General features: G+C 35.9%; 1 protein-coding gene across 2 annotated transcripts; it reads right to left on the bottom strand.

Annotated features, from left to right (window-relative positions):
- Nucleotides 1–988: 988 nt before the first annotated feature.
- cpne3 (copine III) lies at nt 989–16,789 on the bottom strand. 2 transcript variants are annotated; one of them, XM_077245119.1, is made up of 17 exons: nt 16,561–16,789; nt 13,869–14,023; nt 13,607–13,786; nt 13,425–13,499; nt 11,155–11,226; nt 11,003–11,083; nt 9,082–9,171; nt 6,787–6,885; nt 6,611–6,697; nt 6,453–6,512; nt 5,679–5,812; nt 5,524–5,578; nt 5,394–5,445; nt 5,165–5,298; nt 4,849–5,085; nt 2,392–2,506; nt 989–1,891 (listed from the first exon to the last, which is right to left on the bottom strand). In XM_077245119.1, the coding sequence occupies exons 2-16, from the start codon at nt 14,016–14,018 to the stop codon at nt 2,396–2,398; spliced, it is 1,617 nt and encodes a 538-aa protein (XP_077101234.1). In that variant the 5' UTR covers nt 14,019–14,023; nt 16,561–16,789; the 3' UTR covers nt 989–1,891; nt 2,392–2,395. The 2 variants fall into 2 exon arrangements, with proteins under 2 accessions (XP_077101234.1, XP_077101233.1); XM_077245118.1 differs by lacking the exon at nt 2,392–2,506.
- Nucleotides 16,790–17,046: the final 257 nt, after the last annotated feature.

Raw genomic sequence — 17,046 nt, 5'->3', positions numbered from 1 at the left:
CTAATATTCTTCTATAATACATATTTAGACTTTATAAAATCACTATTATAACATTGGCAATCACATTTAGACAAAATTCATCACTCAATTTCTACTGAAGTATTAGTATTGACAATTGTGCCATATTAAGTAATGTGAATCCTGAAGGAGACTTGCAGTAAACATTTTGTTACCCATCATATTTTAAATGTCTATATCTATAATAGAATTTGTGTGTGTGTGTGTAGTCCTTAATTTCTGAATAATCTGAATAATAGTTTACAAAGACATGTGAAATGCTTGTAGACCATTAAAAGATATTTCCACAATGACATATCCCAATAGCATTTAAAAAACATTTGTTTGTGTGTGTGTGTGTGTGTGTGTGTGTGTGTGTGTGTGTGTGTGTGTGTGTGTGTGTGTGTGTGTGTGTGTGTGTGTGTGTGTGTGTGTGTGTGTGTGTGTGTGTGTGTGTGTGTGTGTGTGTGTGTGTGATTACCGGTGGAAACCAACACTTTTCAAATGAAATTGCTTCTCTGCTGTCATCTGCTGATAATTCTACTTATTAATTAAGTCTTTTGACAGGTGCTTTTGCATTCATATTTAGACATTATAAAATCACTTGTATAACAATTACTATTATAACATAATCATATTTTGTCAGAGTTTATCACTGAATTTCTACTGAGCTCTCAGTTTTGACAATTCTGCCACAATGATTAATGTGAAACCTGAAAATGGTGTTATACAGAGGAGATTTGCAATTCACCTTTAATTACCAATAATTTATTTCAAATATCTATATGTACAACAAAATGTGTGTGCATGTGTATGTCCAAGCAAGCTTAGAGTCTATTAAGTATTATTGTTCAAGCCTTTCAATTATTTTTTGTATGTTATAACAGTCTCCATCATGGATATTTTATCCCATCAGGCTGTCAGCTCTACATTTCTGGTTGGCCTAGATCCTAACAGCATAGATGGTCTTAAAGCACTTAAATGCCAATAATTGCTGCGCACAGCTATATTTATTTGCATTATACTTATGTATTCAGGCACATCACAGGACCATTGACCCATCCAGATGTCAGTATTTCTATGACTTTCTTCTGTACATGCAGATTGAGATTTGAGCACCATTACTCATTGTCTTTAGTTTTAAGTGCATTCTGGTCAACAGTCAAACTTAGCATGTAAGCTGCCATATGATCTTTTTTCGTATAGGCACTGCAACTTAAATGATCAGGCACATTAGCATGATCAATATGACATTATGCATAAGATATGACAAAATAGCTTTGCGAGGCACTGATTCAAAAATAATATACAGATATAAAAAAATATGATGAAAAGTATATGATAATGACATGAAAATTAAAAGACATAATAATGCTGTCTGTAAACTATTTTGTAAGGAGTTAGCAGGAATGACACTGGAAATAAACTTTAAAATGCCTGCATACCTGCTCTATTTGGCTATCCCACCAACAACACTAACAAGGATGTCCATACAATTATTTTCCCTAATTTTCAGGGGGTTTTCCAGTAACTTATAGTTTTCCTTTACAGTAAGAAACTCAGATTTACAAACAAAAAGAATACACCATTTCAAGATCATTTGGCACATGTAAATAAATATACAATGATTTTGGAAAAAATAAAAGTAAACTAATTTAAAACTGTGATTTTCAAACCAAGTGGTAAATCTCTTCAAGAAAGCCTAAAGTTAGATTAACATTATGGTGATGATGTTTAGTTGCTGGCAACAGGACCTTCAGTTCTGTGTCGGCTCATTTGGAGCATCCACAGGAGTGTTTGAGTTCGGAGGTTGAAGCTTCATCATGTTAAAAAAGGTGACGACCTGACCAGGAACCTCTGCCAGAACACACTTAGCGAGCTCCTCTTTAGGAGACTACAGAGAGAGAGAGAGAGGAGAAAACATTAGTCATCATATTTTCCTCAATGAACAGCCGAGTATGGTTTGAGATGGTTACAAGACAGGACAGACAACATAAACTTTATGCAGCGGAAAGATACTTTCTGTTAATGGTCTTTGCACACCAGCAGAGTATGGTTTGAGATGGTAACAAGACAGGGCAGTTTCATAATTGTGATATGACATAAATGCAGCATAAATTCATCATGCTTTAGAAAACCCTCATGCCTTGCATTTCATTATCATTTAACACCCTTCCTTTGCCTCAGTTTGTGATGCCGTTTTAGGGCAAATATGGCATCCATGACCACTAATCCTGCAACAATGATGGCTACTTTCAATAACACAGATGAGTTTGAGAAAAAACTTAATCCTGTCCGACAGCCGAATGCTTTGAGGAGTGCTAGTGTGCATTAAAAACATTCAGACAGAGGTGCATGGCAGAGGTCAGGTGCAGATAAAGAAGAGAGCCCTACATGTCTATGAGTTTATTGGCTCGTGTGGAGGCGGCAGGTTTATATAGCTGAAGTAGGATGTGACTTGTTGTGGTAATTCTGCAAGTACAGATTGGGCAAGGATTTCACTTGAGGCCTGAAATGAAATGGACACAAAGGTACAGGTGAGATGCCATTACATGCTATAGGTATTAAGGGACTAAAACACCATGAATAAAGTTTGTGTTCTGTTCTGTTCTGCTCAGTGTCTATTGGCATAAAGAATTATGAAAGACGGTTGGTTCCATTAATGGTCTTCGACACACGCGTTATCCACCGATTTGGACTGAACGCCAATGAAGGCAGTCTAATTTCTGAACTAATGATTTTTATAAGGCAAATGAATCAAAGACACACAGCGCAACACGTTTGCTTGTTCTGATTGCTTGTTCATATCTTTTAGACAAATGATACATGAGTGATTTATAAAAATAAATATATGAATGAATGTTACCATATCTTTTGTTTGTTTCTGCTGTTATTAAATATGCAATGCATTTATGCTACTTCTAAAACAATACCTTTTGCAAGAACTATTTCATATTTATTTACTTGAAATTTTCGAATCACTTGGCAATTTAATTGAATTTTCCCCCCAAACATGAATCATTAAGAACCCATAATTGTTGAATTGAGGAATTGATCTAGTACCTGAATTGATATATTCCTTGCGATGGCCACCATGAATATGCAAAAGAAATGTTAGATATAAGCATAATAATTCTAGCAGGTTTATATCATATGAAAATTAACATATAAATAAACATGGGAGTATCACTGCAAATGATGAAATAATACTCCAATTAGTTCTTCATTTTTTCCTCCAACAACTGTAAAAATCCTATGCAGCCAAAACACTACCGATCAAAATAAAAACAGTTTGGAGCCAGAAAGATTTAAAAATAAATTAAAAAAATTAACAATTTTATTCAGCACGGATGCATAAAATTCATCAGAAGTAACAAAAAAAGACTTTATGTTACAAAAACACAACTGTTTCAGAATTGCCGATTAAGAAATGTTTCTTGAGCATCAAATCAGCATATTCGAATTATTTCTGAAGGATCATGTGACAATAAAGACTGAAGTAATGATGCTGTAAATTCAGCTTTGCCTCACAGGAATCAATTACTTTTTTAAAACAGTTATTTTATAATATATTAAAAAGTTCTAACAGTTATATACAGGTCCTTCTAAAAAAATTTGCATATTGTGACAAAGTTCATTATTTCCCATAATGTAATGATAAAAATGAAACCTTCATATATTTTAGATTCATTGCACACCAACTGAAATATTTCAGGTCTTTTATTGTTTTAATACTGATGATTTTGGCATACAGCTCATGAAAACCCAAAATTCCTATCTCAAAAAATTAGCATATCATGAAAAGGGTCTCTAAACGAGCTATTAACCTAATCATCTGAACCAACTAATTAACTCTAAACACCTGGCAATGCTGCTCTAAACACCTGGCAATGCAGTGCTGCTTCTCTGTAGCCCAGGTCAGGTGCTTCTGCCGCTGTTTCTGGTTCAAAAGTGGCTTGACCTGGGGAATGCGGCACCTGTAGCCCATTTCCTGCACACGCCTGTGCACGGTGGCTCTGGATGTTTCTACTCCAGACTCAGTCCACTGCTTCCGCAGGTCCCCCAAGGTCTGGAATCGGTCCTTCTCCACAATCTTCCGGTCACCTCTTCTCATTGTGCAGCGTTTTTTGCCACACTTTTTCCTTCCCACAGACTTCCCACTGAGGTGCCTTGATACAGCACTCTGGGAACAGCCTATTTGTTCAGAAATTTCTTTCTGTGTCTTACCCTCTTGCTTGAGGGTGTCAATGATGGCCTTCTGGACAGCAGTCAGGTCGGCAGTCTTACCCATGATTGCGGTTTTGAGTAATGAAACAGGCTGGGAGTTTTTAAAAGCCTCAGGAATCTTTTGCAGGTATTTAGAGTTAATTAATTGGTTCAGATGATTAGGTTAATAGCTTGTTTAGAGACCCTTTTCATGATATGCTAATTTTTTGAGATAGGAATTTTGGGTTTTCATGAGCTGTATGCCAAAATCATCAGTTTTAAAACAATAAAAGACCTGAAATATTTCAGTTGGTGTGCAATGAATCTAAAATATATGAAAGTTTAATTTTTATCATTACAGTATGGAAAATAATTAACTTTATCACAATATGCAAATTTTTTGAGAAGGACCTGTATATTGCAATAATATTTCACAATAATAGTGTTTTACTAAATTTTCATCAAATAAATGCAGGCTTGGTGAGCATAAGAGCATTTTACTGACCCCAAACCTTTGAACGGTAGTGTAGATCTGAAAAAGAATACCTCAGAAAACACCAAAAGCTGCATGAGTTTAAACCCAAAAGCAAATGCTAGCCCAAAATAGTGTGTGTACAAAACTCCTCAAACCAGTTTCCCACTCACCTTCTGGAAATTTCTGAAGGGCACAAACTGAACGATGTCACGCACAGCCGGTTCTCCCGTGATAGACTTCAGACGTCCGTCATCTCCGTCCAGAATCTCCATGTCTGCGAAGTCGGCTTTGCCTACGCCCACGATGATGATCGACATGGGCAAGCGTGAGGCGGCGACTATGGCCCCACGCGTCTGATCCATGTCTGTGATCACTCCATCCGTGATGATCAGCAGGACGTAGTATTGCTGAAACAGACAGGGGGCGGAGTCAGAGAGACATCAAAGAACCAGCGGATCACATGTTTGAGTTTGGGTTGAACCTCACCGACGCCGTCTTCTGCTGTATAGCCTGCTGTGCGAAACGAGCCACGTGGTTAATGATAGGAGCGAAGTTTGTAGGCCCGTAAAGTTTGACCTGAGGAAGGCACATCCTGTAGGCCTCCACCACTCCCTCCACACCTACGGGAACAGATTACACACACCATTTCTTGTTATGTGAATCACTTTCTTGGTGCTCCAGAGGGTGGAAAACTGATATTGTTACTGTAACATACCTGCACAGAATGGATTTGCAGGATTGAAGTTGAGAGGAAACTCGTGCGACACCTAGGGGAAAAAAACAATACTAAACTGAGGCTTCTGGGAGTTTGTTACAGTAATAACAGCAGATGTTCTTTCATTTACCTGCCATGTAGGAGGAATCTGGGCACCAAATCCAAAAGCAGGAAACATTTTGTCACTATAGGATATGAAAAAAAGCATGAGGTATATGTTGTTGATGTTTTTTTAAGTTATTTTAATGTATGATGAATTAAAAAATGTAACTGGCGCCCTTGTACCTGTCATAGTCCTGGACCACAAGGCCAACTGACCAGATGGCTGAGAGATATTCATTCACACCTTGAGGACTGATGTAATGTAAAGATTGAGGAAGCCTGGGGTCACCATTTGACCCAGTGAAGTCAATCCCAACCTAGAGGAGATAGAAGATGTGAACCGCATGGGTATGACATGAGTAACCTCGCTCCAACATGAAGGAATAGAATTCATCAAGATATAGTACATACCAATATAAGTCTTTGCAAAAATTCCTGTCTTTTTAAACATCAGAAATAAAATAAATAACAAATAAAAAATATATATTTATATTTAAATGTATAATGTTTATTTTATTTATTATTTAGTATTATTACTGTTTTTATAATTTATAGTATTTTATAATATTTATATATATATATAATTTTTTTAAATAATACAATTATTTTTATACAATTCTACGCAAACATGTATAATAAATTAAGTAATGAAATAATACATAAATAAATACATTATTGATATTTTCTATTAGTGCTGTTTTTATAATAAATTTAAAATACTTTTTATGTGTATTTTAAAACATTGCTCCGATGTAATACATGCTGTCTGTTCATATATATATATATATATATATATATATATATATATATATATATATATATACATATATATATATATAAAATAAAATTTTAATTAGAAAATAAGTTTATTATATTTATATGAAAATAAAGCAACATGCAGATGTTAATAGCTAAAGTTAGACTTTCTGTAGAATTGAAGTTGAATGTAGAACTTACAGTGAAATTTATCTGGCAGCCTCCCATGATGTAGTCTAGAAAGGTGTATTCCCTGGTAATCTGAGACAGCAAACAACATGTCCAGAAGCGTTTTGCATAATGTAATGTAAGCAATGTTTAAAAGGAAATCAGACGAGTATGCTTAAATGTCACCATACCTGACAAACTTTCACACTGACAACTCCAGAGTTCTTATAATTTTTCTTCTTCTGTTTCTTCTTACTGTTTATACAGTCAAACTCGGCCTGCATGAGACAAATCAGCTGCTTTAGTTCAGAAAACTTCACACATTCAACGGGTACGGAAATCAAAAGTGTGTTCAGGATAATCCCACCGGAGCGGTGCGGGAGGCCCCTTGAAGACGCTTCATAGTGGTCTCGAAAATCCCAATCAAATCATGAGATCCATCGTTGTCATAATCGTAACATTCAACCTAAAAAGGGGGTTGAAAAATACAGCATGAAGTGATCTTAGGTGAATGATATTGGAGAATGAAAGAGAAGGGAATTGAGAGAGGTCATGCAAAAAAGCCCACTAAATGAAGAACCATAGATAAGCATAGATCTATGAGTCACTCTCTTCATTCAAAAACTAGGTAGACACCAGCATAACAGCACACCAAACAGGTTAGCTCGAAGACCCTGTTTAAACCTGGTACTAAGATGTGTTTTGGTCTATCGGATCACAAGTAGACGACGCTAAATACAGGCGTAGATGGGGTTTAAAACGTTTTAAGCTTGTCGACTTTCGACCACTATAGACGAAAACGTTCGACCGGATTGCTTTTGTAGTGAAAATGGTCATGTGGTCAAATGCGTTCGAACAGCCACTAAATACCACCTACTCTCCGCCTACTGACCTGACACGTAAACATTATAGGTAACGCGATAGCCAGACAGGATTTAAACTTTGTCGGCCGAATACCCAAATTTGGTTTGAAGTCGATATCTCCCCCTCGTCCACATGTGATCTGTTCGACCAAAACTAATTTCAGGTGTAAACAGGGTCTAAGTGAATAAATGTATGAAAGATGTTATAGATGGGCAACCTGCCATCTCCACTGTTGTCTACATAAGATTAGAAAAAAGAACGTTCTAGCAGCAGTGTTTTCTCTGAATCCTTTTCTAGAACAGCAAGTCTTTCTGAGGAAATTGTGTAATTTGTACATGACTTACTACTGAAATACAGTAATTAACAGTATTGTGAACTCAGTACAGTAACTGTTTAATGTCTATTGCAAAATAAGTAAAATATAACATTTAAATAAGTATAATTAATTATACACCACTTATTTTTTCAAATTATTAGTATTATTTTAATAATAGAATTTTATATATTCTACATATTTATAGAATCTATTTAATTAATTTAGCTTTTCTATCAGCAAATTCGCATATCCCATTCATCACCATTTCATTTGAATGAGTTAGAACAAATAAATGAATTTGACCAAAGTTATCATAAAATGCTTTTACTGTTTATGTTATTTTTTTTTTAAATGCCTTTTATACATATCCAGAAAAACTTTTTCACTTCACTTTCTGTCCATTATTTTACCTTTGGGGCAGTTGTGGCCTAATGGTTAGAGAGTCGGACTTGTAACTCGAAGGTTGCGGGTTCGATTTTAAATACTGTGTGTCCATGGTTTGCAGTGTGTGTGTGTTCAATACTCACAGCTCCTAAAGTGTGTGCACTAACGTGGATGGGTTAAACGCAGAGGACAAATTCTGAGTATGGGATGCGATACTTGGCCTTCACTCCAGTCCTATTAATTCACCTTTATTAATATTTCATTTGAATCATTTGGGTATTATGGATGCTTGTTTCCACCAGGGAATAAAGAAATGAAATAGGTAATTCCGACTTTTTTCTCATAACTACGTTTTTTTCCTCGCAATTCTGACTTTTCTTTCTCAGAATTGAGATATAAACTCAAAATTGCGAGAAAAAACATAATTGTGAGTTTATATCTTGCTATTCTGACTTTATAACTCGTAACTGGGACTTCATATCTCACAATTCTGACTATAAAAGTCAAAATTGTGAGATAAAAAAGTCTCAATTACCTTTTTTATTCCATAGCAGAAACATAGCTTTCATTGGTTTAGTTTCTTTAAGCTTAGCATTAACCTTTCAAATAAAACTAAGCATTTTAGGATTCCAAATTTTCCGATACAAATGCCATTGTTTCCTGAGAATGACTTTAGTAGTTAAAGAGCTCACACATGAAATGACGTCATTCAGGAAACAACAGTTTGACAGAACAGCTCCCTTCTACTGATCTATGAAAGACACACTAGCAGCTATTCAGAGACACACACATTTATGAATCAGACATTCTGATGAAAAATACCTTCTTTTATCCTGACAGTGAGTTTCCCATTAAGATGCTTTTGCAAGAAAAGTCAAAAAGTCATGAACACTGATTGTAAGCCACCAAAAAACCCTCTGTCTGAAAAGCCAAAGCGAAGCCAGAGTTGTATAGCCTGTACAATTAAGCCAGAACAATTACACAAAATGTTAATCTAAGAGGCCAGCATTTCATATGACACTTATGTTAGCAACAGGGAGCCTTTTTAACATTATAAAATACTTTTCATAAGGACCAATAAACAAGCACAGACTCTACCTTGATTGGTTTCTCCATGTCCCCTGCACAAAGAGACCGTAGAGGGACTTTAAAAGGTTTCCAGCAAGGATTCAAGTTATACTTCACCACCTGGTTTGAAAGATAACCATTAACACTTACAATAAACATTAACAACAACCATTCAGAGACTTTAAAGGGGACCTATTATGCCTCTTTCAAAGTGTTGAATTTGTTTTTGTGGTCTACTAGAATACGTTTTCATGCTTGAATGTTCAAAAACCACATTCTTTTTCACATATTTGACATTGTTGCAGCACCTCTCTTCCCAGACTGTCAGGAAAGCTCTGGGGTGTTTCCCCAAAGCATCGTTAGCCAACTATGGTCGCAAGTTCCGTCACAATCAGCATAGTTCAACGAGTCAGTGTTTGCAGAAACCACAGTTCCAATGAACATTCACAAGCAGCATCACAACGTTGTGTGGTTGTAACGACAGCTCTCGACCTGTGGTTAGAAGCACTGTTTCTTTTTTGCATGACATGTGGACTTAAATCCTTATCTTGAACTAAATAAGCAAGTTGACATTCAGTGCAATCTATACATTTCATTTAAAATACATACAAATTTTATTTACATCTTTTAGTTTGTCAAGAGATTGAAAGCGTTTTTAAGAGTGTGCGTGTGTGTACGTGCTCTAGTACGTAAGAATCTGAAAATAAACCAAAATGAGAATTAGTCCTTAGATCACCGTAATTTAGCAAAAAAAAAAAAAGTACAAAATGCTGCAGCCAGACTATTGACAGGGACCCGTAAATATGATCATATCTCTCCTGTTCTGGCCTCCCTGGGCTGGTTGACTATTCGAGATAGAGTTGATTTTAAAATGCTAGTCTATGCCTATAAGTGCTTGAATGGACTAGCTCCATCATATCTTTCTGAACTTCTTGAGGTCCATAAGCCCTCTAGATCATTAAGATCTGCTGAGAAAGGAATTGTGCTGTCTGTACCACGCACAAAATACAAGCAACGGGGTGATAGGGCCTTTGCTGTAGCTGCCCCAAAGTTATGGAATACGCTACCACTTTATATTAGGTCCGCTCCGACTATAGGCTCTTTTAAAAGCCTTTTGAAATTTCACCTATTCCAGATGTCCTATTTAGGTGTAGAGGGATGAGCTCTTGTGCATTTATGTCTTATTATGTGATTTTAGTGTGGTGTTGTTTTGTGTTTTATTCTGTATTTTTTTAGCCTTTATTTTTATTTCATATTTTAGAATTTTTTGTACAGCACTTTGGTACAACTAACTGTTGTTGGAATAGTGCTTTATAAATAAATAAATAAATAAAAAATAAATAAAAAAGATCTCAAACTGATTTATTAAAAAGAAGTTATTACTCCACCACGTGCATGACATCATTATCCAACGTGGTTGAAAGACAAATTTGCGACAATATGGTTTCTTTGTTGTATGGGAAACGCAACCCTCTTGTGTTCCTGTCTCTATAAAGCCCCTCCTTCTAAAAAAAATCCGGTGCTCTGATTAGTCGACTGGACCAGTGTGTTGCGATTGGTCAACCTCTTTTAGCGTGTGTGTTTTGGAAATGTCACTCTCTTACCATAATTGCGACTTTCAACAGACTACAAACTCGACCAGGCCTCGTCCCTTTTCTTTCGCGTATGCCTTGGAAAAAATTCTTTAAATGAGAAATATTTTGTAACGTGTATGTTCCTGGAAGAAAACTCAAGACTACAATCAAGGCGTTTCAGGGAGTTCAGAAACAGTGTGCACTGATATAGAGAATAACTCCCTTTGGAGTGGATTTGTGCTGTGTAACTATGCAGACATTTTTCATGCTCAAACAGCAACATTACAAACTAAAGAAAGTTGAAAATGTAAAAAAGCGTAATAGGTCCCCTGTAAGTTTGTGTACATTTACATACAAAGACACAACACACAATGCACCTCAGTTCTGTGAGCAAGCTGCCAGCCTGTTTCCGTCTGCCTGTAAAATTCCAGGTACGGGTCTGATTTTCCAAGGAAATCCTGCAACAAATTCCACATTTAGACATCGAATGCATTTTACCATTTAAAAGAAAAGAGAATTCACGTCTTACCTTTTTGTCTAATTTTCTGGCCTCCACCTCAAAATTCACAACTCTGTTGTCCTTGATTTCCTCTGCACTGATCTAATGTAATCAAATATTTGCTGTTACAACACAGCAATGGTGATCATATGGACAAGTACATACAGTACCATTCAGTACCATTTTTTTTTTATTAATACTTTTGTTCATCAAGGAAGCGGTATCACGGTTTCAACATTAACATTTAAAGTGTTTCTTGAGCAGAGAAATCAGCATTTTAGAATGATTTGTGAAGGAAAATTTAGCTTTGCATCACAGGAATAGACTACATTTTTAAAATATATTAAAATAGAAAACATAGTTTTAAATTGTAATAACATTTCACAATATTACTGTTTTTACTGTATTTTTGATCAAATAAATGCAGCCTTGGTGAGCAGAAGAGACTTACCAACCAATCTTGCCAACCCCATACTTCTTAACGATTATGTAATAGTTTATGTATGTCTATCACTATGGAGCGAATTATGTACCATAATTAAACAAACAAATACAGCATTATGCAAACAAACTCGATCTGCTTTGCAAAGGAAAACTCGACTCGCAAACAAACTCGATCTGCTTTGCAAAGGAAAAATCGACTCGCAAACAAACATAAACCAATGTTCAAGTACAAAGGTCAATTTGTGCGAAAATGCAGTGGAGTAACAAATATGTATTGTGTTTTGCAAATTTAAATAAATGAGCCTAGACAATATTTCACAAATAAATACAAACCATCCTACAAATTGCATGTAGCCTTTGAACAAATACCAAATCTAGTGCATACAAATGCATATCTGTCTGTTTTGATTGTGAGACACTTGGCTTTTTATGAGATCTCTCGGCTCGATTTTCTCCCAAATGCGTCCAGGCAGATTTTCTCACAAATGCAGTTGAGCAACTTCCTCTTCTAAAACAGTAGATGGCGCTAAGATAGGGGATTAATTTAGCGCTAGTCTCCCGGGAGAAGCACTGATTTACCCTACAGCTGAGGAAAATAAGCGGTGAACAGGTGAGTTTCTATCTTACTGTATCTATAATTTACCTTTTTGAGGTTTTCTTTTGCAAAATGTTATTACATATATAGACAGAAATCCACATTAGCACTTCACTCTCTCTAGGATAGAGGAAGCTGAAAGCTCTGCCATCATATGTTGCTTTTTTACATTTGTGTAAAAATGTTACATTTACTGAACTATTTCTTTTGTTCTCCATATGAGTTCTCCAATGAGAAAATTTAATTTAATTGAAAGGAGGGTCCCACTTATTTATTTATTTAGTTGGAATTCTGTCAGCTTAACTGTTAATGTAATAAAAAAAAATGAATGAACAAAACAAACAATATACAATTGTTTCTTAACTTGCCTCTGACATATGCAGTGCCCAAATTATTTTGGACAGACAAATGAAACCCTCCTTTCAATTACATGAAATGTTCTCATTAATTTATGGAGAATGATAGAAATAAAATTGTTCAGTGTAGACACAATCACTAATTTAGTCATTTCGCATGCGTCCGATAGGAAAAATGTAAAAACAACATTATGATGGCAGAGCTTTCAGTTTATAGATTCCTCTGTCCTAGAGTGAAGTGCTACTAAGTGCTAATGTGGATTTCTGTCTATATATGTAATAACATTTTGCAAAAGAAAACCTCAAAAAGGTAAATTATAGATACAGTAAGATAGAAACTCACCTGTTCACCGCTTATTTTCCTCAGCTGTAGGGTAAATCAGTGCTTCTCCCGGGAGACTAGCGCTAAATTAATCCCCTATCTCAGCGCCATCTACTGTTTTAGAAGAGGAAGTTGCTCAACTGCATTTGTGAGAAAATCTGCCTGGACGCATTTGTGAGAAAATCGAGCCGAGAGATCTCATAAAAAGCCAAGTGTCTCACAATCAAAACAGACAGATATGCATTTGTATGCACTAGATTTGGTATTTGTTCAAAGGTTACATGCAATTTGTAGGATGGTTTGTATTTATTTGTGAAATATTGTCTAGGCTCATTTATTTATATTTGCAAAACACAATACATATTTGTTACTCCACTGCATTTTCGCACAAATTGACCTTTGTACTTGAACATTGCTTTATGTTTGTTTGTGAGACGATTTTTCCTTTGCAAAGCAGATCGAGTTTGTTTGTAAAAATGCTGTATTTGTTTGTTTAATTATGGCACATAATTCGCTCCATATATCACCAATTATTCAACTTTCAGTTGATGTGAATATGATGATAAATATCATGGATATTCACCGTAATTGTTCCCTTTCCTGCAGGTTTTTTGTTCTTCAGCACCAAAGGTCTCGTCAGCTTGCAACTGGAAACAATCTGTACAGAAATTGAAAAAAAGGGGGAAAAAACATATCTAAAAACATTAGATAATGTTAAAAAATAATTAAAACATGGATGCTTTGTTATATACTCAACTGTCTTACCTGACCCAACGAGCACTCAAACTCGCCCAGGAAGTCGTCATCACTTAAATCGATGGTTTTATTGTCAATATCATAAACTGCAAATCTGAATTTCTGAACGATCTCAAAGTAGTAATCAACGACAAACTTCTTGGCAAATTTTGGGTTCAGGCAGTTCTTAACCCTCTCAGTTCTATCGACCTACGAAACAAAAACACGTTCAATTTTTAAATATTCATTTTCACATAGACATTTGAACAATTTCCACAACAAGTCGACTGACTTCAAACCACTGGTTTCCAGATGCACTGAGCAGGACACACAGCGGGTCGGATTTGGACCCCACATCCATGTCCAGCAGGTTTTCACAGGAGACCGTCAGCTCCACCTTGGACACACACTGATTTGCCATTGGACTTGATGAATGTGCCATGGGAGCTGAAAGCATTTGTGATAAAAAAGGATTTTTAAGCCACAAAACTGGCAAAAAGTCATATTAGGAACAATCCAGTGGTTTCTGTATTTCCCTTTGTGCTCAATAACATGATGTGGCCTCTATACAGCAATATGTATGATAAGGTCATATATCATTTAGGCCTACTTCATTTTTTAAGACTAGTTTTTAGCACCTAGACATGTAGAGGGGTTGGATAATTAAACTGAAACACTGGCCAATATAGCTTGAGTTATAAGCAAAGTTTTAGTTTCCCATGCCACGCTACTCTTTTGTTTGAATGGTCTGACTTGTCACAACACATTCTTTTTGAATCCAACTGGTTCTGTAACTAAAGAATGACAATGCGAATATAGTTTAGAATCAATGAAGGATTTATTCAGTGTTGCTGTTGTTGTTTCGTTGTAAATAGATGTTTCATTTTAACTGATAATGGTGGTTTGCAGTCTCCCTATGGAACTATTCCATACTATATCTCCCTGCTCAATTAAAGTCATAGCATACTTCGACTCAGATCATAACATCTCATTTGTACTATAAAATTACTAATCAGACATGACATAACCACGCTTATTGTGGTAACCACAATGTATCTTATTTAAATTAGCACATTTACAGTATATTATGCCAAAACCCAAAAGTGATGTCCGGACAAGGAAAACGGACCCATCACCCTATAATAAAAAGATTTTGTAAGCATACTGCATAGCTGTGCTTAAAATCAATTGTTTTATTTGTGATTTTTTTATTGACAAATAATTGTTTTATTTGTGAATTATATAGTAGGTTAGCGTGAGTAATTTAGGCCTCTGCAGTGATTGACAGGTGTGTGTGGAGTTGAGCAGAGTGAACTAGGCTACTGTAATTTAAACAGAAACCTTAAAGGGTTAGTTCACCCAAAAATGAAAATTAAGTCATTAATTACTCACCCCCATGCTGTACCAACCCCGTAAGACCTTCGTTCATCTTCGAAACACAAATGAAGATATTTTTGATTAAATCTGAGAGGTGGATCACTGCTACATAGGCTGCCAGAGGGAATGAAACTTGACGGCCCAGAAAGTCATTAAAGAATATGTTTAAATATTCCATGTGCCTACAGTGGCTCAACTATAAGTTTATCAAGCGACGAGACTACTTTTTTCCCGAAAAAAACCCCATAAATAACGACTTTATTCGACTACTCCTTTTCTTCCTTGTGGGCCTGAGACGAGAGTTCAAGAGATTTCCAAGACGCATGCGCGAGAACTGAACAAGAAGTATTAGAAGAAGAACGTCCTCTTCTCAGTTCTCGCGCATGCGTCTTGGAAATCTCTTGAACTCTCGTCTCAGGCCCACAAGGAAGAAAAGGAATAGTCGAATAAAGTCGTTATTTATGGGGTTTTTTTTCGGGAAAAAAGTAGTCTCGTCGCTTGATAAACTTATAGTTGAGCCACTGTAGGCACATGGAATATTTAAACATGTTCTTTAATGACTTTCTGGGCCGTCAAGTTTCATTCCCTCTGGCAGCCTATGTAGCAGTGATCCACCTCTCAGATTTAATCAAAAATATCTTCATTTGTGTTCCGAAGATGAACGAAGGTCTTACGGGGTTGGTACAGCATGGGGGTGAGTAATTAATGACTTGATTTTCATTTTTGGGTGAACTAACCCTTTAAGCATGAGAAGAGGTGTGTGAGGTGTCAGCGTGAGGAACAATGGAGGCTCTTGAATGGAAAATTTTACTGAATTTCAGAGCAGTCAGTCATCTCATGTCAGATCTCACCACAGATCAGAGATTTCGAAGACTTTTAACAGATGCTCATTAAGTGATAAAAGTTATTTATCCTTACAGTAAACTAGGGTAAGGTGGCAATATACCATAATGTTTTCTTATACGAATGGTTAATATTATACCATGGTATGTAGCCTAAAAGAACTCCAAGGTACTTCTCACAAATAGCTTAGGGCATGTAGAATATAACTGGTTCAGAGTTATTATAGTAAACTGAAACTTAAACTGAAGCCAAAAGCATAAAAAAGTGTTACTTGAAATAAAATAAACGTTAACTGAAAAAAATGTATAAAAAACAAACGTATTTTATTTCTGCTATTAGCTGATTTTCCTTAATTGATGTAGCCTACTAAATTAACTAAAGCTCGATTAACTTGATTTACTAAAATAACTAAAACTAAAATAAATAAATAAAAAATAAAGTGACAAAACAGTTATGCAGAAACATATTCACAGTGAAATTACAGAATGAATAAATAAAAAGATGCCAGATAATAAAACAAAAATAAAAAAGGCTACTGATCTATCAGTATTAAATCATGTAACGTCACATACTATTAAAGCCTTTTTGCTTTTGACACATACGGTATAGGCTATGGATCAGCTAGAGACACATTTATGTTTACAATGACTTCATCCTCTTACATTGCGCAATACTCATGTTGCTACGGAAATAATTGCGTTCACTACAATACTGTACCGTGAGGATCTCGATTTTAAGCCAAGAAAATTGTCTGAATAGCTTACCTCGGGTAGTTAGTAGTTGGTGTCTGACTATGTAAAAGAGTTAATAGTTTTTGGTTTAATCTGGTTTCTCTTTTCTCGTGTCTCAACCTCCTCGATGATGTGAGGCTGGCTGTTATAAATGTATAGTAAAATAGACGAGTCCCCAGACCTAATTGTAAAGCGACTGTTTTGATCCGTATTCCGTACTTGGGAGTGTTGATCCGCCCCGCTGGCAATACGCATGCGCAGTAGAGTAGGAAACGACTGTGACCATAGATATCATATAGAGGCAGTGGGAGTGTCTCCACAAAGGTCAAGTTGCATTCTGATTTCAGAACCGCATACTAGCATACCACTCTTCCTATTTTCCCCTATTTCTTTCTATGGCACAAAGAGTAAAAGTAGAGTGTTAGAATGCGGTTTTGAATTCAGCAATGTTTTCTTTTGGCCAATAGCAGTTTAAACAAGCAGTAGTAATCAGTCTTGTCCAATTCAAATTAGACTGCA

Source organism: Siphateles boraxobius, unplaced genomic scaffold (assembly GCF_051911475.1).
Source record: "Siphateles boraxobius isolate OS27281-9 unplaced genomic scaffold, OSU_SipBor_1 26, whole genome shotgun sequence".
Lineage (NCBI taxonomy): Eukaryota > Metazoa > Chordata > Actinopteri > Cypriniformes > Leuciscidae > Siphateles > Siphateles boraxobius.
Note: the sequence above shows the minus strand (reverse complement) of the source record. Positions and strands in the feature narration are given on the sequence as shown.